This window comes from Bos javanicus, chromosome 2 (genome assembly GCF_032452875.1).
Source record: "Bos javanicus breed banteng chromosome 2, ARS-OSU_banteng_1.0, whole genome shotgun sequence".
In the NCBI taxonomy this organism is placed as follows: domain Eukaryota; kingdom Metazoa; phylum Chordata; class Mammalia; order Artiodactyla; family Bovidae; genus Bos; species Bos javanicus.
The window spans coordinates 97,744,171-97,769,948 of NC_083869.1; the positions used below are offsets into that span (position 1 = coordinate 97,744,171).

At 40.5% G+C, this 25,778-nt stretch overlaps 1 protein-coding gene across 15 annotated transcripts in view; it reads left to right on the plus strand.

Moving 5' to 3' along the window:
* The window catches only part of UNC80 (unc-80 homolog, NALCN channel complex subunit), a 231,215-nt gene that overhangs the window by 51,949 nt on the left and 153,488 nt on the right, over nt 1-25,778 (plus strand). For 9 of the 15 annotated variants that reach the window (XM_061383689.1, XM_061383579.1, XM_061383649.1 and 6 more), the window contains exons 14-20: nt 3,094-3,240; nt 8,675-8,822; nt 11,662-11,810; nt 13,954-14,120; nt 15,094-15,192; nt 19,522-19,736; nt 20,900-21,006. In XM_061383689.1, coding sequence (XP_061239673.1) covers nt 3,094-3,240; nt 8,675-8,822; nt 11,662-11,810; nt 13,954-14,120; nt 15,094-15,192; nt 19,522-19,736; nt 20,900-21,006 — 1,032 coding nt within the window. The remainder of the gene's footprint in view (nt 1-3,093; nt 3,241-8,674; nt 8,823-11,661; nt 11,811-13,953; nt 14,121-15,093; nt 15,193-19,521; nt 19,737-20,899; nt 21,007-25,778) is intronic. The other 6 variants (XM_061383596.1, XM_061383622.1, XM_061383632.1 and 3 more) reach the window with 2 other exon arrangements.

Genomic DNA, 25,778 nt, shown 5'->3' on the forward strand with positions numbered 1-25,778 from the left:
GGGGAATTGATTAATTCAGAAAAGAAGATCTAATTTCTATTTCTATATTTGCTGCAAACGAGTACTTAGAACTTGAAATGTTATTTAATATGTGTCCTGATTTCTGCCTATAACATGCTACATCTTTCTGAATGTCTCCTTCTGAAGGAGCTGAAATCCCAAGGACATCTGAAGATCCAAAGAAATACAAATAGATATTTACAAAAAGCTTTGGGAGCTAGGAATTTTTTTAAGGAACATTTAATAGTTTTTGAATGTTCATAAATCAATCTTCCAAATCAGCTCTTCCCCAGGGTGACCTTTTCTGAGGCACAACTGCCTCTGGCCACACAGGCTGTGTACTCTACAAGAGCTCTCTGCTAAAGAGGCCAGGCAGGACTGAAATCAGGGACAGTCAAGGCTGCTTCTACTAAGAGGCACCTTTTAGTAGAAGGTGCCTACTACTCACTTTTTCTAATTCATCCTCCCAGAATAGTGCCTTTTCTAACTTGCACAAAGTTGCCCCAAAGGGTAGCAGTGCCCCACACCTAGAAATGGGCTTCCCTAGTAGCTCAGCTTGTAAAGAATCCACCTCAATGTGAAAGACTCAGGTTCGATCCCTGGGTTGGGAAGATTCCCTGGAGGGAGGGCATGGCAACCTACTCCAGTATTCTTGCCTGGAGAATCCCTTGGACAGAGAAGCCTGGTGGGCTATAGTCCATGGAGTTGCAAAGAGTTGGACACAACTGACTAAGCACAGCACACCTAGAAATAATCATTAACACTGGTTTTGCTATTATTATGCACCTTACTTGTTTTGCCTCACAAACTCTGTGAGACGGATATTTTATGATTCCCCCTTCTGTGAGGCGTAGGGTGTTAAGTAGCTTGCCCAAGGTTATGGAGCTAAGATTTTAATTTAAACTTAAAAGATTTATGAATTGGTGAAGGAATTCACCAATTCCTACACCAGTCATGCTCAGTCATGTTGGACTTTTTGTGACCCCATGGACTATAGCCTGCCAGGCTCCTCTGTCCATGGGATTCTCCAGGCAAGAACACTGGAGTGGGTTGCCATTCCCTTTTCTTGGGGATCTTCCTGACCCAGGGATTGAACCTGGGTCTCCTGCATTGACAGGCAGTTTCTTTACCCTCTGAACCACCAGGGAAGCCACTGGTGAATATATGTACATATAAATAAATAAATGTATGTATGTTCTATGTATGTGTGTGTGTATATATATATATATGTATGTTTGAGTCTTCCATTTGTAAGCATCTGAGCTGCAGAGTTCCCAAGAAGCAGACTCGGACAAAGAGATGTGTGCAGGAGGTTTGATGGGGTGTCCACTCAGAATTGACGTCTGTGAAATGTAAAAGAAGCAGGATGGAGCCAAGAGAGAAGCTGAATTGCAATGTAGTTGTAACAGAGACTTCAGTCCCTCACACAGGGAGCACCAGAGTTGGGATGGTTCTTCAAAGTAATCCCTGGGTAAAGTAAGGGAGCCCACCTTATTCCATGACCTCCCTCCTAGCCCTCTTTATACCCTTGACCAATCATTGGAGGTGGATTGCTTCCAGGAGGAGAGCATAATGTGGGTCAAGGCCCATCTCTTTAGCTAAGGGCAATACCTGAAGAGGAACTCACCTGAGTTATCAGCCATCAATACTTCCAGCCTTGATTCATGGCTGGAAGAGAAGGGGATGACAGAGGATGAGATGGTTGGATGGCATCACCGACTCAATGGACATGAGTTTTGGTAAACTCCAGGAGTTGTTGATGGACAGGGAGGTCTGGTGTGCTGCGGTTCATGGGGTCGGAAAGAGTTGGACACGACTGAGCGACTGAACTGAACTGAACTAAATACTTACAGCAGCTCAGAGAATGAATGTTCAGTTCTGAAGGGAGGTGTTTCTGGGCATCACAGCCACTACCTGAGGCTTTGGTTAGAAAAAAAAAAATGACCCAATTACATAACATTAGGGGAGCAGAGAGAGTGTCTCGTCACATAATGAACAGCACATGATGTCTAGATAACTCTCATATCTGACACACCCTCCCTGCATTTGAGTATTCTTTCTATGTGGATGGCCCCAAAGTTTATGTATCAACCTGAGCATATGACTATGGAAAAGCCCTTCACGATTTACAGATCAAGGCTTATTCATTATTTTATATTTGTCACAGTAAACTGATGAAGTAGGAAGGGAAGCTATTAAGATTCTCAATTCACAAGTGGGGAAACTAAAGCACAAAGAGATTCATTCATTTATCTAATGTCATGTGCAATTAAGGAGCGCGAGCTGGGCTCTCAGGTGGCTGTGCTGACAACAGAGAGTCACTAGAAGGACTGAGGAAGGTTGAAGCTTCCTGAAGGTTATGGTGCAGATCTGCATCATTTCTTAGCAACAGCTTCCTTATGCTTCTTTGGAAACAATTCAAGGATTTTCTGGAAGCTATGTTCTTCACTTAAAGCAAGGATTACATGAGTCAAAAGAGAGGATAATAACAGTTCATCTCAGGGGGACTTCCTATTTAACCTCAAATGAAGAACCCATGCTGAATATTTGCAAAAAAATTTTTATTCTCACTTTGTTTATACATGAGTATTACAATACAGCAAAAGCAAAAAAAAAAAAAAAAATCCTTCGAAAATGTCAGAAAATGCCACATGATTTCAAAGTTTCAGACTTTGATCAGTTCCAGAAATTTAGCAAAAATCCTTGCCTAGTGATACTATCGGAAAACTGCTGGTAAAGGTACCTTCTGGAAAAAGCTGTTTGCCTTCATCATTGATAGTCCACACTGTCTCTCTCTAGACAGTCATTCTGATCACCTGTCAAGCATATGAAAGCATGTCTTCTACTGAAGAGGTCTACATCCATATCCTGTAGCACTAAAGGGTATTCAAATATTTTTCTTTCTTGTAAATCATGTTCTAGATTTTCTAAAAAATTAACCTGCCTGTTGAGCTCTTGACAATTTTGTTTCCCAAACTGCAGGGGCTCACTGTAAAACATATAAACTTGGTTTAATAATAAAATAGAGTCTCGGTAGCAAAAGAAACTAAGTAACTAAATAAACAGCATCCTCTCTCTCATTCTGGGTGCTAGGATGAAAGTATACCTGTAAGCAACCATAGGCTTGCTCTAACCATGCTCATCAAAATCGTGAAGTCCCTGGGATGTGCCTATGGTTGTGGAGAAGGACACCGAGGGCTCTCTGGAGATCGTCTGAGACACCAGGTATTCCGGGAGAATGTAAGAGAATTAAAGTAGATTCCATTTCCTCTTCCTCTTCCCTCCTTTCAAATTAAGAATGAGTCCTTTGACAATGAGGGTCAGTGTTCCCTGAAAAAATATTTTGTGAGGGTAATTAATGCTGTCATAAGGTGGGAGAATTCCCACAAGATAATCTCAAGACATCTAAAACCCAGGCTTAGGAAAGTTTAATTGGGAAAATAACTTCTGCCTCCTGCCTAGGGCAGGCCAACTCCCAGTTGGTAAAAGGATGTATAATTGGAACGTGAATTATAGTTTGAAAGAACATTGCAAAAATGAATATATTTAGCAAACTTCTGATGGTCTGTGACAAATGGTTTTTTAATCACCTGCCTGGGTACTATGGAAGCATATTTTATATTAGAAAAAGGGATCCACCTTTCAGATTAAGTTTGTTGTTTTTAGATATGGAAAATGGCCCTTATTGGGACAAAACAGGACTACAAAAGTAACCATTTTCTGGCTGCTGTGTTTGACAATGAACCTTGACTGCTAAATATTGGGTTGGACAAAAATTTCCTTCAGATTTTTTCATAACACCGTAAGGAAAATTCAAATGAACTCTTTTGGCCAACCCAATATTTACAAGCACATCCCTTTGAACTGTGTGAAACTTGAAACTCTGCCCTGAGGTTTGCAAAAAATAATTCTTGTAATGGAACATGGAAATGTAACTCTAGCTCATTTTCACTTGCCTCTGCTGATGACTACTTTTCCCTTCAGACTTTGGCGATAACCCACCTCTACAACAACTTCAAGCTGGAACAGTTGCCTCATACATATTTTGAACTGAAATCATAAGAAAATAGTCCCCGACAAATAAGAGTTTGATGCAAATTTGAGTCTAGGAAACCCTTTGGCATATCTTAGCAGAGTTTTAGGGTCATGTCAAAATCCAATGCCAGCCATTTTTCTTTGGTATTAGGTTTTGTCATGAAATGTTCACACAGTATCAGCATGCTGGCTTTCTTTCTTAATCTGTCATCTACCTACCTACCCATTTATATATCATTCTCTTTCTTTTCTACTCTATTGTGTCATATTAGTTTATTATTTGTATGTGGGGGGGGGCGTTATTCATAGTAATTACTTTCTCTAAATTCTGAAACTTGAAAACTTTGACCAAGATCTAGATTTTGGGGCCCCAAATTTTAAGAAATCAAAATAATAAATAATAAGGCAATAGAAGCTGACATTACCTCCATCTTTGCACATATGTTTATGATTTGGGGTCTTTGATTTTTATTCTATCACAGTATGAATAAATGCCTTCAAGGCTAAAATTACATCACATCTCATGCAGAAAACTAATTCTATGAAATGAAATACCAAAATATAAAAATAAGCATCATGCTGTAGTTGGAATTATAAATTGGTTCTGATATCAGGACCTGTCTTTCTATACGTGGAGAAGGTTAGGGCTAGTTGGATCAGAAGCCACTTGAGAGATTATCGTTACTGCTTAGTCACGATGTTTTCTTCTCTCAAGAGTACTGAGTGTTTCCTATCAGAACATCCAGTTTTCTACTTGCCTTCTCAACTGTTGATTTATATGGCAGTACCTCCATTTTCCTGTAGCCCAGTTTTATACTCCTTATCAGGATTATACTTACTTATCCATGCTTAGTAAACACATGGTCCATGAGATAGAAATTTGAGAAATCTACCCTGGGAATGTGTAATTCAAGAAGCTAAATATTTCCAGATTTATCTGGCATTGGATTTTTAGTAGTTACTTAGCTTTTAATGCATAAGAATATTTCTTACGTCTACCAGATGAAGTCCACTATACTTTTATTTTTTTAATAAACCAAATTATTATCACAATGCTATTCATCAAAGTGCCTAGTAATTCCAGGGAGTTTCTTAGAATAGTTTAATCATTAGCTTGTAGTCCCAAATTATTGAAATGGAATTCACTCTTTATATCTCTTGGAGAAGTTTAGAATATTCATTCAGAATCAAAATACTTATAGTTTGATATTCTGATCCTTGCTGAGACTTTCAGTTGAATTGTAATGGCCTCTAAAGAAGAGATTTGAAACTATGCCTTTTTTGGTGTATTTTATAGAGAAGTACTTTAAAACTTTGTTTTATAGCAAGCAGCATTAATTTTATAAGAAAAAAAAAATTGCTTGAGATCTAGCAACCAGTAGCCTCTCTGGAATTCAGTTCAGTTCAGTCACTCAGTCGTGTCCAACTCTTTGCAACCCCATGGACTGCAGCATGACAGGCTTCCCTCTCCATCACCAACTCCCGGAACTTGTTCAGACTCATGTCCATTGAGTCGGTGATGCCATCCAACCATGTCATCCTCTTTTGTCCCCTTCTCCTCCTGCCTTCAATCTTTCCCAGCATCAGGGTCTTTTCCAGTGAATCAGTTCTTCGTATCAGGTGGCCAAAGTGTTGGAGCCTCAGCATCAGTCCTTCCAATGAATATTCCAGACTGATTTCCTGTAGAATTGACTGGTTTGATCAACCAGTAGCCCCTGGAATAAAAACACCCAACTTCTCGACCTAGTAAAGGAAAAATGAAAGGGAAAAAAAAATCCTCCTGACTTTGTGATATAAATGGAAAGACTACGACAAGGTCACAACAAGAAACCATTGCTAATTATAAGTTTCAGCCTTTTATAATCTTTTTCCTCTCAAGAGTTCTAAGAATTTTTCTCTGTGTCTTGATTTGTCAAAATGGTGATGTAACTTAAATTATCCTCTGGCCCACCATTAAGGACCCAAATCCCATGAATTGCTGTCCTTGGTTCTGCCTGGTTGTCCAAAATTCTCCATTAAGGTTATGGAGTCCTCACTAAGTCCTCACTCTTAGTCCTTACTAAGCCAACTCTTCTTTCTTGATTGTAGATTTTCTTCCTCAACCCAGTTTAGTTCACTTCAGTCGATCAGTCATGTCCAACTCTTTGCGACCCCATGGACTACAGCACGCCAGTTCTCCCTGTCCATCACTAACTCCCAGAGTTTACTTAAACTTGGGTCCACTGAGTCAGTGGTGCCATCCAACCATCTCATCCTCTGTCATCCCCTTCTTCTCCTGCCTTCAATCTTTCCCAGCATCAGGGTCTTTTCAAATGAGTCAGCTCTTCATATCAGGTGGCCAAAGTATTGGAGTTTCAGCTTCAACATCAGTCCTTCCAATGAATATTCAGGACTGATTTCCTCTAAGATGGACTGGTTCGATCTCCTTGCAGTCCAAGGGACTCTCAAGAGTCTCCTCCAATACCACAGTTCAGAAGCATCAATTCTTTGGCACTCAGTTTTCTTTATAGTCCAATTCTAACATCCATATGTGACTATTGGAAAAACCACAGCCTTGACTAGATGGACCTTTGTTGGCAAAAGTAATATCTCTGCTTTTTAATATGCTGTCTAGGTTGGTCATAGCTTTTCTTCCAAGGAGCAAGTGTCTTTTAATTTCATGGCTGCAGTCACCATCTGCAGTGATTTTGGAGCCCCCAGAAATAAAGTTAGCCACTGTTTTCACTGTTTCCCCATCTATTTGCCATGAAGTGATGGGAACAGATGCCATGATCTTAGTTTTCTGAATGTTGAGTTTTAAGACAACTTTTTCACTCTCCTCTTTCACTTTCATCAAGAGGCTCTTTAGTTGTTCTTCACTTTCTACCATAAGGGTGATATCATTTGCATATCTGAGATTATTGATATTTCTTCCAGCAATCTTAATTCCAATTTGTGCTTCATTCAGCCCAGCATTTCTCTTGATGTACTCTGCGTATAAGTTAAATAAGTAGGGTGACAATATACAGCTTTGACGTACTCCTTTCCCTATTTGGAACCAGTCTGTTGTTCTATGTCCAGTTCTAACTGTTGCTTCTTGACCTTCATACACATTTCTTAGGAGGCAGGTCAGGTGGTTTGGTATTCCCATCTCTTTAAGAATTTTCCACAGTTTCATTTCACAGTATCATTTTCCCATTTCTTTCCATTGGTAAGGACATTCTTTTTTAAGATGATCTTGCCTTCCGCAAGATATCAACTAATCTCCATTATGTCAACCCACTTCCTTTTGGTAATGGGTGGTATCTAAATACATTTTCTCCAACAACCACTCTCTAAACTAGCCATGAGGCTACTATCAATATATTATGAGAAGTGTAACCACTCTGAGGAGGCAAGACCCTAGCTTCTAATTTTGGCTCTGCTGTGAAACTTGGTGTATCAGCTTGGACAAAGTCCTTGATTTCTTTGAGTCTCAGTTTCCTCCACTGTAACATAGGGAAACTCTTCAAGTCACAGAGAAGTGTGAAAGTCAAATGTTTGCATTTACAATCCAGAAGCATATATTAAACAGCAAAGCACTACACAAATGTGATTTTTCTCTCAAAGGTAGAAGGGGACTAGGGGGCCCCCTGAGGGTCCCAGATAGCATTGGGGTGTCCTGTCTGTGACCTTCTCCAGCCAATGATTGTAACTTTGTTTGTTCTGATGGTGCAAATTACTCCCTTTTCCTTTGCTAGATGACAAAATTATTTGTTGGATCATAAGAAATACGTTTTTGTGTTTCTGGTAATTTGCCAGCTCTGCCAGCCCTCTGGCAGAGCCTAATGCATGGTCAATTGGTTTTCATATCCTTAAGACCAACTTCTATTAAATACCAAACTTCTATATTCAAAAGCAGACACATAAATAAACAAACTAGACTTGCTTTATTTTATGTCTCTTTCATGTCTCAAGGGTCTTTCCCTCCTGACCATATAAGAGAACTCTGGATAAACAGGTCCTAGAGCCCCCTCATGCCATCCATTGTTTTAAGTCACTTCAGTCCTGTCTGACTCTTTATGACCATTTGGGCTGTAGCCCACCAGCCTCCTCTGCCCATGGGATTCTCCAGGCAAAAATACTAGAGTGGGTTGCCATGCCCTCTTCCTGACCCAGGGATCAAACCTGTGTCTCTATGTCTCCTGCATTGGCAGGCAGACTCTTTACCACTAGTGCCACTTGGGAAGCCTCATGCCCTCTATTAAATCTATTTAAATTCAAAGTAGCTGAGTGTGGGGGAGGTTGGCTTCTTCTCCCTGTGTAAAGCCTCTGAAGTTTCTAATCCTTGATTACCAATCCTATCACCTACGTCAATATTAATTTTTTTTTCATTTATATCTTAAAATCTTGATCTTGGCAAAAATACTGAGCTGTTCCTGGGGCAGCATTAGCCTTTAGTTTGGGGTTTTTCCTGAGGAGAAGCCCTTCCAAAGTCTTATCCCCAGCCTACCTCTGCCCATCTCAATCTCAGACGTGAAGGGCTAGCAGAGCTGGCAAATTACCAACCAGGAGGGGTGCATGGGGACCTTTGCCTTCTGAAGGCTTCTGTCTGAAATCAGTGGTATCCCCAGCATAAGCTGGTACCTGTGACTTCTTCACTTTTCTTCCTTCCTTGCAGGCCCAGAACTGCCTCACTAAGCTATACAAGCTAGATAAGATGCAGTTCCGACAAACCATGAGGGATTATGTGAACAAGGACTCTCTCAATAACGTAGTGGACTTCTTGCATGCTTTGCTAGGATTTTGTATGGAGCCGGTCACTGACAGTAAGTAAAGCTGTGCCGAGTTCTAGGAGAAATCGCTGCGAGGTGAAGCAGGTAGTGTTTCTGAGACACCCTAAATCTGTGGTAATAGAATGGAGAGGAAAAGATATATGTTTGTGTGTGTGTGTGTGCATGCACGTGAGTCTTATGTGTGATAAAATATAAATGTGAGAAGCTTGCCCATCATCTTTGATTATACATTTTGGAGGCCTTTTGAGGACAACTTAGCTCAGCAAATGGGAACTCAGCTCGGTAAAGCCATGACACCCTCATCTGCAGGGCCACTATCCTCACGCCCTGCTCACGGCACGCCTCTCTCTCAGGTGACTTTGTTGTATGACTGCTGAGGCAAGGATCAAGGAACAAAAGAATATTTTCATTAGTTCAACAAAATGAAGTGAGCACCTTTTATGTGCTTGGTGATTTTTTCACAAGATAAAATAGGAAAGAGAAAAAATGACTGCAGTAAACATAGTAGTAATGTAACTTCGATACACACACACACTGAATTAAAAACAATGGACAAAGGGATCTGTAGATAGGCCCATAAACTATAGGTTTATGGCTTTAAGAAAACTCCATCATAGAGCCCTGTATTACAGGGATAGACCAATGAACCCAAATGGCATCCATAATCAATGAACACTGTCAGTACCACTTGAATACAAATACAGTAATGGAATGAAGGTGATGCATGAAGCCTGAGTTGAGTAAAAACACATTTTAATTTAAAGCCTGGGAAGAAGCATCTTTTTAGTATAGGTTTTTATGGTTTATATAGTATTAATGTGATAGTTATAGATAGGGAAATAGTGGAAACAGTGTCAGACTTTATTTTTGGGGCTCCAAAATCACTGCAGATGGTGACTGCAGCCATGAAATTAAAAGACGCTTACTCCTTGGAAGGAAGGTTATGACAAACCTAGATAGCATATTGAAAAGCAGAGACATTACTTTGCCAACAAAGGTCCGTCTAGTCAAGGCTATGGGTTTTCCTGTGGTCATGTATGGATGTGAGAGTTGGACTGTGAAGAAAGCTGAGTGCTGAAGAATTGATCCTTTTGAACTGTGGTGTTGGAGAAGACTCTTGAGAGTCCCTTGGACTGCATGGAGATCCAACCAGTCCATTCTAAAGGAGATCAGTCCTGGGTGTTCTTTGGAAGGAATGATGCTAAAGCTGAACTCCAGTACTTTGGCCACCTCATGCGAAGAGTTGACTCATTGGAAAAGACTCTGATGCTGGGAGGGATTGGGGGCAGGAGGAGAAGGGGATGACAAAAGATGAGATAGCTGGATGGCATCACTGACTCGATGGACGTGAGTTTGAGTGAACTCCGGGAGTTGGTGATGGACAGGGAGGCCTGGCGTGCTGAGATTCATGGGGTGGAAAAGAGTTGGACACGACTGAGTGACTGAACTGAACTGAATGTGATAGTGGTTGATTAGATTACAATGGAGATGTTTGATGGATTTAGAAAGTTTTTCTGTTTGTACCCCAGGCTTTATTATTTGGTTTTCACATTAAAGGAAAATATTGTTCCCCTATAGATTCCCTGAAATAATCTATGTTATTGAAGTTGCTTTAATCCAAGCACATAACAGATCTGAAAAACAATGAAGTAAGAATTGGGGTTGAGATACTGCAAGAGAAATTCTTGATTGCATTTTTTTCTCTTTTTAAACCTATTTGAGATAGAAAGTATAAGAGCAGACTAAAACATTTCTTTCTGTAATGTAAAGTCTAAAGATAACCCACAGCCCTTTGATACAGACAGTGAGAGGTTAGTCATAAAGTATGTAATCAACACTTTAAAGCAGTGAATTCCCACTGAGATTCTTGAGAAGGTTAAGTGGCTCATAGTGAATCATCCAGCAGATGCACATACTCCTGTCTGATCTGTCTTAAAGCTGCAGGTAACTGGCCCCTAAGGTCCACAGGTGGCTTGCAAGCTTGCAATACCCTGGCAAGTCCACAGAACACCTGAAGTGTCCATGGAAATGGGAAAAACTGACACAAACTGCCACATTGGGTGATGGCCTCAGTTCACTGGCATTTCATGTGTGAATGAGTTAGGCGGTGGCTCCGGGAGAGGTTGTAGATTTTTCCAACTTATATGCCCATGGAGTCTCTGGAAGCAAGAAGTTGCTAGAAGTCTTGTGTAGCTTTTGTCCAGAACTCAGTCTCATTTTTGGTTTCTGGTGCTGGTGTTAATTCCCCTACAGGACCCTGTCTCGTCTCTTCCCTCCACTGCCCCACTCACCTAGTTGGCCCTACCTCACTCCACTTCTCACAGACTGAACAGTTTCTGCTGAGAAACCAGCATTCTTCACCACCAAAACAAGCCAAATCAAGTCTGTCTCCATTGAGGGACCACTTAGTAAACCATCTTTTTAAAAAAATTATTGTCTATTTAACATTACTTAGGTTTAAAAAATTTTCTTAGGGTCAACAGTTGTCCTCTTTTTGTTGCTAAGATTCATTGATGAAAACCTCCACTAAGGGATGAAATATGTCATAGTAATAACCCTGAAGGAGATTATGAGCTGTTTATCTCTAAGTCCTCATTAGATGATCAAATCTGGAGTGGCTTCAATCCTCTGGTTCTGTATTTTTTGTGTGTGCATGCTCAGTTGCTCAGTTATGTCTGACTCTTTGCAACCCCATGGACTGCAGTCCACCAGGCTCCTCTGTCCATGAAATTTTCAGATAAGAATACTGAAGTGGGTTGCCAATATTTTGTGTAGCCCTTCACTAACTCCTGGATGCCAAGTACTTCATTACTTCTTTAAACATTGTACCTGAAAGGAAACACTGCCTTTAATTGGTGCCTTTGCATTCCAGACAAGGCTGGGTTCGGAAATAACTTCACCACGGTGGACAACAAATCCACAGCCCAAAATGTGGAAGGCATCGTCGTCAGCGCAATGTTTAAATCCCTCATCACACGCTGCGCTTCAACTACTCATGAATTGCACAGCCCTGAGAATCTGGTGAGAAGCTCACCTTTTCCTCCCACAGGAGTTCTCAGTTTTATGCCATGACCTTGAGAAAGAGAAGTTGAAATCTAAAACTGTAAAGTTAAAATGTCTATGTATTTTCCCAGTGTCACCAGCAACTCACGGTAGAAACCCAGCAATACCTTTCTCCTCCCTGTCACCTGTCATCGTACCTGCAGATAGGCTTATCTCTTCCATCTCAGAGGTTCTGTGATAGTTGGTGAAATAGTTGCCAGGCATTCTGAGCCCTTCAGAAAGAAGGTGCTAGAGCCCAGCATGCTGGCTTGTGAAATAAACAAGAGTGTTATACCAAGCTTTTGTTTGAAACCACATTTACTTTAATAACTAATTCAAATATGCTGCTGATCAGGTTTTGTCTTTTTTTATCAAACACCAATCTTTTAGCTACTGTTCACAAAAGACTGTGTTAATTAAACCACCAAGGCCACAAGTAGAGAGCACTAGGTTTTAAAAGATTAGTGTTTGTTGCTGCCAAGAAGATTGTGGTTTGGGATAGTAAAACAAAGATGAAGACTGACACATCTGACATGACTAAATGAATTCAGGTCTCTCAGAGGAGTAAAGAAGCATTTCTGTATCTTACTAATCTGTTAGCTATAATGACTTCTATGCAGAAATCAGCCCATTGACACATATGGACACTATCTGCTAGTCTACTTAAAACAGAGAAATAGTTTTAAGTTATTCTAAATCATTGAAACTACGTATTCACTTGAGGTAAACAAAACAAAACCCCGAATGAATAGGAGTTTGATTTTACTGATTGTCAAGCCTCCCAACAAGGTTCTTGGAGCTTGAGAATAACTTGCATACCATCCATGTGTTCAGTTTGGTCATGGCAAGAAGTAATTTGACAAGTTGATTATAGCATATATGAACTCTTATAAGTCTTACCCTACATGTGCATGTATAGAAGAAATACTACATTTCTTAATTGTATTTAAATCAATTTAAATTAGGCTTTGAACCTCCATTCCACCGGAATGGCTGGAAGTTGAACCTCAGTCATTCTTGGGTCTCCCAACTTCAGAGAGTAGGGAAAATATTCTGAAGTCTTAGGTAGGACCCAGGGCTTGTGGTGAGGCTCCATGGGTGTCAATCATCAGTTATATCTGTTTGTTCGCATGGTGCTCTCTGCTGCTTAAGGATGGGCACTCTGGTGAATTTGGAACCCTTGTTGTTTGGAGTCTTGCCTTCCATGGAGGAGCTACCACATTGCAGAGTGAGAGCATAAGGCCTTCTTCTCACAGGACCAAAAGGACACTTTATGTTTTCCTCGGTGGCCCTTCCTTCTGCTTTTCTAAAGATCATGGGCATAACTGTCCCAGTGGTCTTAGATTTTGAAATCCAAAGCTCTAAGGTGTTGTTTAGGCTTCTATGTTCTTCTTTGTCATGAACCTTTCCTAAGACACAGAATATACTAACTACCTTCTTAGAGAAGACAGATGGGGAAATGCTGAATGCAAAGCTTAATATCTTAAAAAAAAAAAGAAAAAAGTCCTGCATTAAATATTGAATCACTAATACATTGGTTTTAATAGCCTTGTGTCTTTATAAGTCTATAGTCAAGTTCATGCTCAAATGAGCTACAACATACATATTATTTGCTAAGTCTATGTAGAAAAATGTATCATCCTTGAATGTCAGGCTCTATTAGAATTGTCTAGAAGGTTTAGCATAATTTATCACAGTAATGCCAAAAATTTGGAGAAGTTGAACAGCGACTGAAATCTCTAGTCTAGACAAAATTGATTCCCTTATTTTTGCAGGCATCTCTTCAGAAGTTCCAAGAGACATAATTAAAAATTTGGAGGTTCAGTTGTTATAAAAGTATAAACTGATGTCTTTCTAATGTCACAGCCAACTTTCTAAATATGTAGCATGGTGACTATCCTTTTTGATACTAAGAATGACAGGCAAGGTTTTTAGTAATGTTACCATGGGAACAATGGAGGGGCAGGATACCATTAGTGGCACTATAGTAATCTCTCTTCCTTTTATGATCCCAAGGCTCATCTAAGTCCAAGGAATTACCTTCTACCCCTCTTCCTATGAATATTCTTCAAAGACACAACTATCTTTCTTTCCCCACACTTTCCTCCTGGCCTCCAAATAGGGGCTGTATTGTGACATCCGTCAGCTGGTCCAGTTTATCAAGGAGGCCCATGGGAATGTCTTCAGGAGAGTGGCCCTCAGCGCTTTGCTTGACAGTGCTGAGAAGTTGGCACCAGGGAAAAAGGTGGAGGAAAATGAACCGGAATCTAAGCCTGGAAGAGGAAAAAGGTTGGAAGCTTGAGCTCTCTGAATGTGAGGGTTTGCCCAGTCTGTAGAATATAATGTCCTGTTGTCTTGTCCATGATGTGAAATTCCAGGGCAGGGATGAAGGACTGTCCTATATGAGTGATACCACTGGCAGGGCCCAGGTGCAGCCTAGAAAATGGAAGAGTTTCCTTTTAAACAAATGCTGCCTCTGTATGAATCAGAGCTCAGTTGATCCCAAACTTTCATACACTTGAACCTTACTTCATAGCTCTTACTTATGTAGTAAAATGTTATCTATGTTTTAGTCCCTTCAATAGGTATCATTTATATTTTTTGTCCAGAAAGAAAAAGCAATTGCTGATACCATATCATTCTGTTCAGTAAGTAATATTTTTAACATGGTGAAAGATAAACAACTGAGACATGTCCAATTATGTTTTCTTCTAGTAAACATGAATTTAAGGGCTTTGCAGGTAGCTCAGTGGTAAAGATTCTGTCTGCCAATGCAGGAGACATGGGCTCACTTCTGGGTCAGGAAGATCCCCTGGAGAAGGAAATGGAAACCAATTCCAGTATTCTTGCCTAGGAAATTCCATGGACAGAGGAGCCTGGCAGGCTATAGTCCATGGGGTCACAAAGAGTTGGACATGACTTAGTGTCTAAACAACAATAAGAAGCATGAATTTATTGTATGCCTGTTCTGTAAGAAATGTCACTTATGAAGATTAAAAGAAATGCCTCAATTTAACATCCTGCCTGCAGTTACTGCCTCTGTGTGCAATGATGGTATTATAGTCTTCTCAGGCAATAATGCAGCTAGGTAGTAAGTTAAATGGTAGGACATAAATTCCATAGCACATAGACTCATGATGGTATAGGGGGTGTGCAGTCCATTTAGGTTGTCTGTAACAGTGTTTTGCTTTATGAAGTCTATGAATTACTGAGAAGTGGTGTCCTGCTCTGCTGTGATTGGTGGAATGCACCATTTGCACAGGTCAGAGGCGGGAAGCGTGGTGGATAAAGGCCCGGTGACCGCCGCACCTGAGGAATGTCGCAGCTTTATGTCCGGTCGCCCCTCACAGACTCCAGAGCAGTAAGTAGAATTAGCTTTGTCTCCAATGCAATGGGCTGAGCACTTCCCCCTAGAAGAAATTCTATTTCCCAAGCTGCTATTTACTTTTCCTATCTGCTGAACTTCTCCTTGCTTCTGCCCTTTACTTTTCATTCCCATGTGGCTTATCTCTACAGGCTCAAATCGCAAGTAATCAACTTCATGCTTCCAGGAAGCCTCCCTCACTGCCTTTCCTATTTCCCGCCCCTACCCCACTCTGTCTTCCATGCACAATCTTGCAGGTAAATCTTGAAAAGTAGCATGGATAGCAGGTACGAGGGTGATGTCATCCACTTTCTTGCTTAAAATATCTCTTATAAATCACTTACAACTGTCAATAATTGAAGCTTTATCCAGAAATATATAAGATAATCTTCTCTCATGTCCAGCTTTACCTGAAACAGACTCATCCGTTTCATCTTGGTTCTCTCCAGAGATCCAGTCCACTGCCTCTGATATCAATTTATTTCCACTTTTGATAATGGCAATATCAAAAGCATCATGAAAATAGTGCCCCCAGAAAATGTTAGGATTATTGTAGAAACTAAATACAGTCTAGTTCTATGCAAGACTTATTTGTATTCATTCTTCTTTTGAGACCTATTTACTCGTAAGTGATGTTGATCAATACTTAAAATGTGATCCTTTTAGTATGCCATTCTATCTCCCATAACCATTTTTAGTACAAAATGATTATTCTTCCAGAAATTCTGTAGGATATTCTAGGTTTTATGGTATCCCCTCTGTACGGTCAAGGAAGTCATGTCATCACATAGGACCCTGGCAACCCACAACAAGCATGCAAAACCTTTAAGGAACAAAAAGCCTGCACAGTTCTTATAGCCCTTCAAAATTTTAGAAACTGCCCCTAAAATGAGTGGGTAAAAGTAGTTCAATTGCTCAGTCGTGTCCAACTCTTTGCAACCCCATGGACTGCAGCATGCCAGGCTTCCCTGTCCATCACCAATTCCCGGAGCTTGTTCACTCTTGTCCATCGAGTCAGTGATGCAAGTAAGGAGAAGGTAAATCAACTCCATGGGTCCAGCAACCATGTGAGTTTTTACTTAACTACTACAGCCCCAGTGCCTCAATGGGCCTTGCTGGGTCCATAGTAGGCTCTCAATATATATCAAGAATGAATGTATGACAGTCAATGAAAGGATGGACTTATTGAATTACCATTAAGCCTTTGTCTTCTTTAATTTCTATTCTCAAAATTGAAGTTTAGTTTTTCCTTTAAAGAAGTTTTTAAGGACATAGTAAAAACCCAAACATAAGTTCTAAGGGGGAAAAAAATGTGAAAGGCAAAGATTTGTCTGTAGCTGAATAACCAACCACAAGACTAGTTAAAAGTCCTTATATGCAGAATCTATCCAAAAAAAAAATGAGAGAGGACTTTCTTTCCCCAAAATAACACTAACAACTATTGAGTTAATCTGAACAATAAGAATGATTTAATAAGTTAACTAGATTTAAAACATAAAACTATCTACCTTGATAGGTGATCTAGTTTCCTCAATTGCAGATACTCTCTTTCTGTAGTTTTATAAATACCACCTGATTTCTTAGCATTTAGCACATGTCTATTCTCTCCCTTGAGGAAAGATACATGTTTTAATATGCCTCTACATAGCAATTTGCACTTGGAGGGATGTCGTAGAATGTCAAGTATGGGAATTTCCCCTGATCCAAGTGGGCCCAGGAGATGAGCTGCCACATGTTCTCTTTTTAGCACTGAAGAAAGGTAGGTGGGTAATCTTGGCTCCTACTCTGTCTTCTCTCTCTCTCTGTTCCCATTCCCTCCCCTTCATACCCTTTGCTTCTCCATTTTCCCTCTTAAAAATCACATTAACTGAGTGATATTAAAAGCAGTTGTATGTGCCCGTTTCTCTGAAACTCATGATTGATACATACCCTTTGGACAAAGCTGATTTGGCACTTTATTGTAAAGCTGATCAATTATAGCTTCCCTGGATATTTCCCCACTCAGGCCACATAGTCAATACTCTCATGTTACACATTCTCTCAATGTTACACAATGTTACACAATACTCTCAATGTTACACATTCCCCAAAGATAAAAAATGCTTCATACACTGTGAGCATTTGATAAAATAACAGGGAAGTCAAATTTGGAAACACTGATTTAAATTCACACTGTAGGGCTTCCCTGGTGGCTCAGGCAGTAAAGAATCCACCTGTAATGTGGGAGACCTGGGTTCGATCCCTGGTTTGGGAGTATCCCCTGGAGGAGGGCATGGCAACCCACTCCAGTGTTCTTGCCTGGAGAATCCCCATGGACAAAGAAGTCTGGTGGGCTATAGGCCATGAGGTCGCAAAGAGTTAGACATGACTGAGCGACTAAGCACCACAATATTTGAGAAGCAGAATGTCCTGAATGAAAATAATAATTAAAAATTTTGGGCTTCCCTGGTGGCTCAGTGTTGAAGAATCTGCCTGGCAATACAGGAGACAAGGGTTCAATCTCTTATCTGAGAAGATCCCACATGCCACAGGGCGACTAAGCCCACATATCACAACTACTGAGCCCCGTGCTCTGGAACCCAGAAGCTACAACTGCTGAGCCCATGCACCGCAACTACTGAAGCCTGTGTGCCGAGAGCCTGTGCTCCACAATGAGGGTAGACCCCACGACGAGAAACCCTCCCACTGCAGCCAGAGAGTAGCCCTCACAGCAACAGAGACCGAGCACAGCCAGAAATGAATACATACAATTATTTTTAAAATGATAGCTAAAGGTTTTTATTACTCTCATGACATTTTGAGAGAGAAAATCTACATCCCTCTATAAATATCCCCAGAAAATGATTGCTTTTATACAGTACTATCAAATTTTAGGTAGATCCCAGGTATAACCCCAATGCTTATAAATAAATCATTACCTAAAACCCCCAAAACAAATTTCATCATATGTTACTCTTTTCTCTAACCTTTTCTTTCCAAATGACTAAAGTAATATATGTTGATCAAGTTGCCAAATGTGGAAAACACACACACAAAAACATAGAGAAAAATAATTTTAAAATCAAAATACCTTCAACCACTGTCAACATTTGGTATATTATGTTGGATACACATTTGAGCATGTGTACACACAAGTTTACATACACACACATAATCACATATGTGCTTCTTTAAAAAAATTAACCTGATGATAACCTGCTTAATCCATTTATTTGACCACTGCCTTTTAACTTTACAATATATCGTGAATGTACCCCTTTTCATTAGTCTTATGAAAATAGCATTTTAATGACTATGGAGGGTGCCATCTTACGGAAGTCCCAGAATTTCTTCGACTCTTTGCCTAGAATTGAATATTGAAATTGTTTCCAGTGTTTTAACATTGGCCCAAAATCTCAGTGAGCATCTAACATCTTAGTATGTTGTTCCATCATTTCCTGGGAATAACTTCCTGGAAGTTGAATTTCTGTGTCCTTGTTGTAGACATAGGCTTTACATCACGTATTACCAAATTACCTTCCAGAAAGGTAAAATCATTCTACCTCACCATGACTGTATCATAGTACCCTTGCTTTCTCTCCATCTCCCTACCCCTTCTTAATCTTTGTCTTTTTAATGAGTGAAAATAGGGATCTGATTTCAACTGGCCCTTTTTTTGTTAATACCTAATGAAATTAAACTCTGTATTACCATTGGCCACTTGTCTTTCTCCTCTTGTGAAATGCCCTAGTCAAAAATCCCTTTGGCAGTGTTCCCATTTGTCTTATTAAGTCAGACTAAACTTTTTTTTTTTTACTTTTAAGCCTTAAGATTCTTTGACATAAGAACGGTAAATAATCAGGCATCATAAAAATAACAGTGAAAAATTATGGTATGATGCATTCCCTGGGTGTGGTGATTATATTTTATTTATTCATGCATTCAAATATTTGAACAGTTCTGAGGTGGAGATGAGGGTGGAATATGGTACGACACACTGCTCAGGGAACTTCAAAGAAAAAGTTAAATATTTACTGACACTGTAAGCGTTTTTTTATGACCCACACTCACAGACGATTACCTGCAATAATATTTAGTCTTACATTATGGTTGAAACAAAATGATGACCTTAACTTGACAGCTGAGCTGTAACTATTCTCAGGAAGAGCTCAGGGAGTCAAGCTGGGTCTTCCGCCTTCCATTCCCACTCTGCCCCTTGCTAATCCCAGCCCATCATAGGTCATCCTGCATGATTTGCCTCCATGTCACTGACAGGAGGTTGAAAGAGAGTTAAAAGACTTTCACATGTGTTGTCAGACATTTAATCATCCCCTTGCCTGCTTTCAGCGATGAACAAATGCAAGGGGGAAACCTGGGGCGAAAAGATTTCTGGCGCAAGATGTTCAAATCCCAGAGTGCGGCGAGCGACACCAGCAGCCAGTCTGAGCAAGACACTTCAGAATGTACCACCGCCCATTCAGGGACCACCTCTGACAGGCGTGCCCGCTCCCGGTCCCGCAGGATTTCACTCCGGAAGAAGCTTAAACTTCCCATAGGTAAAAGTATGTCTTTTTTATTTTATGGATTCTCTTATTCCCTGCCATGTCCTCAGATCAGCTCATAATCAGAACAGAGCAATTCATGGGAAAGTAGAGAAAGGGAAAGCTTTCAAGTCACAAACCCTAGGGTGATTCATTCATTCATTCATTTCTTTCAGCAGGTATTTCTCAAACCTTTTACTGTGAGCTTCTAGGGTGTGCAAACACTGTGCTAAACTTCAGTGATTAAATGATGAGCAGCATTTCACAGTGTCTGACTCTGCTGAACTTAGAATCTATGAGGGGTGGCAACCACTAAAGCAGATCATTATACAACAAAGTATAGTTGCAAGCTATGAATTTTATGAAGGAAATCTACATGGTGCTGTGAAAGCATGCAATAGCAAGACCCAATCTAAATAGGAAGAGGAGACAGAAATCAGGGAAGGCATCCTGAAGCAAGTGACATTAATATCTGCAGAGTACTTGGGAGAAGGAGGAAGGAGAGCACTCCAAGTGGTAGCAATGCAATATGCAAAGGTATTAGGAGGGAGGGACATGGAAGAACTGAGACAAGAGCATCTCTATGACAATGGTGGAGCCATAGAGACCAGAGTATTGTGGGCCTTGCAGGTCACCTGGCTCTTCATCTTTTAGCCCTACAGGGGCCAGATGGGATGTTGAACAGGGGGGTAACATAAGCCATAAGCAAGTAGATTTTTTTTCTAGAAGATCACTGCATGGAAAACATACTGGAGGCAGCATGAGTGGATAAGGGAGATCAGATAGAAAGCTGCATTATGGTCCAGGTATAAGTAACAGTAGCTTAGACTGGGTGGTGACCATGTAGACGGAAAGAAATGGACATATTTGAAAGATACTTAGGAGGTAAAATCGACAGGACTTAATGGAAGATGTGAAATTTGACAAGGACTACATGGATTACACTTTTAATCACCCAAGAGGCCCAGGTTCTTTTTGTCCTGATCTTAGTCATGTGATCTTATAGTCCAACAGTGAATGTTTTGGTTCAAAGCATGTACATTTTGAAAACAATTTTTGTTCACTTTTGTTTACATTGGGTCCTGTAATTTTCATTGCTTTTTGGGCCCATGCCAACATTTTTGTCTAATCCATTTGGGAGAAAATGCTATAATGGTCTAATTTTTTAAAAAATTATTAACTAGGAAACTGGCTGAAACGCTCGTCTCTCTCGGGCCTGGCAGACGGCGTGGAAGACCTCCTGGACATCAGTTCTGTGGACCGCCTGTCTTTCATCAGGCAAAGCTCCAAGGTAAACAGGACGTTACTTACGTAAGGGAATGTTGTAGTCACTAATAGAAAAATGTCAGGGCTGAGAAGTGCAAAACACCTGGAGGGGCTGAAGAAATTCTCTTCACGTTTAGTAAGTTTGGGGAACTTAAATGAACTATGGAAACTAAGATGCCTTCGTATTCAGATCAGATCAGTCGCTCAGTTGTGTCCAACTCTTTGCTACCCCATGAATCGCAGCGTGCCAGGCCTCCCTGTCCATCAACTCCCGGAGTTCACTCAGACTCACGTCCATCGAGACAGTTATGCCATCCAGCCATCTCATCCTCTGTCGTCCCCTTCTCCTCCTGCCCCCAATCCCTCCCAGCATCACAGTCTTTTCCAATAAGTCAACTCTTTGCATGAGATGGCCAAAGTACTGGAGTTTCAGCTTTAGCATCATTCCTTCCAAAGAAATCCCAGGGCCGATCTCCTTAAGAATGGACTGGTTGGATCTCCTTGCAGTCCAAGGGACTCTCAAGAACTTCTCCAACACCACAGTTCAAAAGCGTCAATTCTTTGGAGCTCAGCCTTCTTCACAGTCCAACTCTCACATCCACACATGACCACAGGAAAAACCATAGCCTTGACTAGACGAACCTTTGTTGGCAAAGTAATGTCTCTGCTTTTCAATATGCTATCTAGGTTGGTCATAACCTTCCTTCCAAGAAGTAAGCGTCTTTTAATTTCATGGCTGCAGTCACCATCTGCAGTGATTTTGGAGCCCAGAAAAATAAAGTCTGACACTGTTTCCACTGTTGCCCCATCTATTTCCCATGAAGTGATGGGACCAGATGCCATGATTTTCGTTTTCTGAATGTTGAGCTTTAAGCCAACTTTTTCACTCTGCACTTTCACTTTCATCAGGAGGCTTTTTAGTTCCTCTTCACTTTCTGCCATAAGGGTGGTGTCATCTGCATATCTGAGGTTATTGATATTTCTCCCGGCAATCTTGATTGCAGCTTGTGTTTCTTCCAGTCCAGCGTTTCTCATGATGTACTCTGCATATAAGTTAAATAAACAGGGTGACAATATACAGCCTTGACGTACTCCTTTTCCTATTTGGAACCAGTCTGTTGTTCCATGTCCAGTTCTAACTGTTGCTTCCTGACCTGCATACAAATTTCTCAAGAGGCAGATCAGGTGGTCTGGTATTCCCATCTCGTTCAGAATTTTCCACTGTTTATTGTGATCCACACAGTCAAAGGCTTTGGCATAGTCAATAAAGCAGAAATAGATGTTTTTCTGGAACTCTCTTGCTTTTTCTATGATCCAGCAGATGTTGGCAATTTGATCTCTGGTTCCTCTGCCTTTTCTAAAACCAGCTTGAACATCAGGAAGTTCACGGTTCACATATTGTTGAAGCCTGGCTTGGAGAATTTTGAGCATTACTTTAGTAGCATGTGAGATGAGTGCAATTGTGTGGTAGTTTGAGCATTCTTTGGCATTGCCTTTCTTTGGGATTGGAATGAAAACTGACCTTTTCCAGTCCTGTGGCCACTGCTGAGTTTTCCAAATGTGCTGGCATATTGAGTGCAGCACTTTTACAGCATCATCTTTCAGGATTTGGAATAGCTCAACTGGAATTCTATCACCTCACTAGCTTTGTTCGTAGTGATGCTTCCTAAAGCCCACTTGACTTCACATTCCAGGATGTCTGGCTTTAGGTCAGTGATCACACCATTGTGATTATCTGGGTCGTGAAGATCTTTTTTGTACAGTTCTTCTGTGTATTCTTGCCATCTCTTCTTAATATCTTCTGCTTCTGTTAGGTCCAATCACAGAAAGGAAAACAGTGACAAAAACTTTAAATAAAATTGTAACGCAGCTATAAAGAGGTATATAGCTATTTGCGCTTGTGCTCAGTTGTGTCTGACTCTTTGTGACCCGGTGGACTATAGTCCACCAAACTCTTCCCCCCATGAAATTTTCCAGGCAAGTATACTGGAGTGGGTCGCTGTTTCCTCTTCCAGGGGATTTCTGGGCCCAGGGTTCGAACTTGCGTCTCCTACATTGGCAGGCAGATTCTTTACCACTGAGTCACCTGGGAAGCCCATATAGATATTAATTCCCAGCTACTTTTAACACACTTGAAATCCTCACATTTTGAGATCCTGTCGAAGGACACATAACTGTACAATGTGCACAGATTTCTTTTATACACACACAGAGTTTATCTTTGTTCCCTCCTTTTCCTACCATCTGAACCATTCTCCCCATTGACAAGAACAAAGAAGCTCAGGGTGATTTTTCCCACTTATGGCCTTCATCTGTTAAGCATCTTAGTAGCCTGCAGTTTGGAAAAGGTCATAATTCTTACTGAAAGCATTTCTGATGAGAATCTTTCTTGTGACTGGTTTGTGGTCTGCTCACAGTAATTGTTGGTGTGTGATAGAAGTTACATTCCTTTATATACAATTTGCCTAAACTTTTTCTTCTTAGATCTCACTAAAACCAATTTTCTTCTGTTTCAAAAATAATGTTTTTAAATTATAAAAAGAATATAGCAATATTATGAGACATTTAGAAGATATATTTGTAATTCCTCCTTCATATTCTTTTTATTAAAATTTGGCCAAGTATTTGAGAGTCTGTGAAGTATATAGCTTCTTTGCTTTGCTGTAAACACATTTTAAGCATTAGGGGAGAAAGCATGTTATTGCACTTTAATTATAGGACACCTTGTGAATTCATTTTTACTGATTCTTGCATAGAGATTTGAAATCTTCTATTTGGCTGTCTTTTACTTTCATCTGATTCTCAGCTGTGGTGTTTTTTATAAAGGATGAATATGACTTGTTCATAAATTTGAGTTTGGACTTTAGCAGAATTAAACTCTAAGACTATCTCAATTATTTGCTAAACTATTTTCACAGTGCCCAATTATTTTACTTTCAATCTATGATCAAGACTCTCCTTCAAAGTATAGTTGTAAGTGATGTCTTTTTGGTACGTGGAAATAAACTCTACAAACTAGCTAACCAGATATGGAAATTGGAAAAAATGAAGTGACTTTTATATAATAAACAAATTATTTTTCAAGGTAAAGGTTAAGTTCAGTTCAGTCGCTCGTCGTGTTTGACTCTGTGACGTCATAAACCCCAGCACGCCAGGCCTCCCTGTCTATCACCAACTGCTGGAGTCTACCCAAAACCATATCCATTGGGTCGGTGATGCCATCCAACCATCTCATCCTCTGTCGTCCCTTTCTCCTCCTGCCCTCAATCTTTCCCAGAATCAGGGTCTTTTCAAATGAGTCAGCTCTTCGCATCAGGTGGCCAAAGTATTGAAGTCTCAGCTTCAACATCTGTCCTTCCCATGAACACCCAGGACTGATCTCCTTAGGATGAACTGGTGGGATCTCCAAGGGACTCTCAAGAGTCTCCTCCAATACCACAGTTCAAAAGCATCAATTCTTCAGCGTCAGCTTCCTTTATAGTCCAACTCTCACATCCATACATGACCACTGGAAAAACCATAGCCTTGACTAGACGGAACTTTGTTGAAAAAGTAATGTCTCTGCTTTTTAATATGCTGTCTAGATTGGTCATAACTTTCCTTCCAAGGAGCAAGTGTCTTTTAATTTCATGGCTGCAATCACCATCTGCAGTGATTTTGGAGCCCAGAAAACTAAAGTCAGCCACTGTTTCCACTGAATCCCCATCTATTTACCATGAAGTGATGGGACTGGATGACATAATCTTAGTTTTCTGAATGTTAAGCTTTAAGCCAACTTTTTCACTCTCCACTTTCACCTTCATCAAAAGGCTCTTTAGTGTTTCTTCACTTTAAGCCATAGGGGTGGTGTCATCTGCATATCTGAGGTTATTGATATTTCTCCCAGCAATCTTGATTCCAGCTTGTGCTTCCTCCAGCCCAGCGTTTCTCACGATGTACTCTGCATATAAGTTAAATAAGCAGGGTGACAGTATACAGCCTTGACATACTCCTTTTCCTATTTGGAACCAGTCTGTTGTTCCATGTCCAGTTCTACCTGTTGCTTCCTGACCTGCATATAGGTTTCTCAAGAGGCAAGTCAGGTGGTCTGGTAGTCCCATCTCCTTCAGAATTTTCCACAGTTTATTGTGATCCACACAGTCAAAGGCTTTGGCATAGTCAATAAAGCAGAAATAGATGTTTTTCTGGAACTCTCTTGCCTTTTCCATGGTCCAGCAGATGTTGGCAATTTGATCTCTGGTTCCTCTGCCTTTTCTAAAACCAGCTTGAACATCTGTAAGTTCACAGTTTACATATTGTTGAAGCCTGGCTTGGAGAATTTTGAGCATTATTTTAGTAGCATGTGAGATGAGTGCAATTGTGTGGTAGTTTGAGCATTCTTTGGCATTGCCTTTCTTTGGGATTGAAATGAAAACTGACCTTTTCCAGTCCTGTGACCACTGCTGAGTTTTCCAAATTTGCTGACAAATTGAGTGCAGCATTTTCACAGCATCATCTTTTAGGATTTGAAATAGCTCAACTGGAATTCTATCACCTCCACTAGCTTTGTTCAAAGTGATGCTTCCTAAGGCCCACTTGACTTCACATTCCAGGATGTCTGGCTTTAGGTGAGTGTGAGTGATCACATCATTGTGATTATCTGGGTCGTGAAATTCTTTTTTGTACAGTTCTTCCTTGCATTGTTGCCACCTCTTCTTAAGATCTTCTGCTTCTGTTAGGTCCATACCATTTCTGTCCTTTATCGAGCCCATCTTTGCATGAAATGTTCCCTTGGTATCTCTAATTTTCTTAAAGACA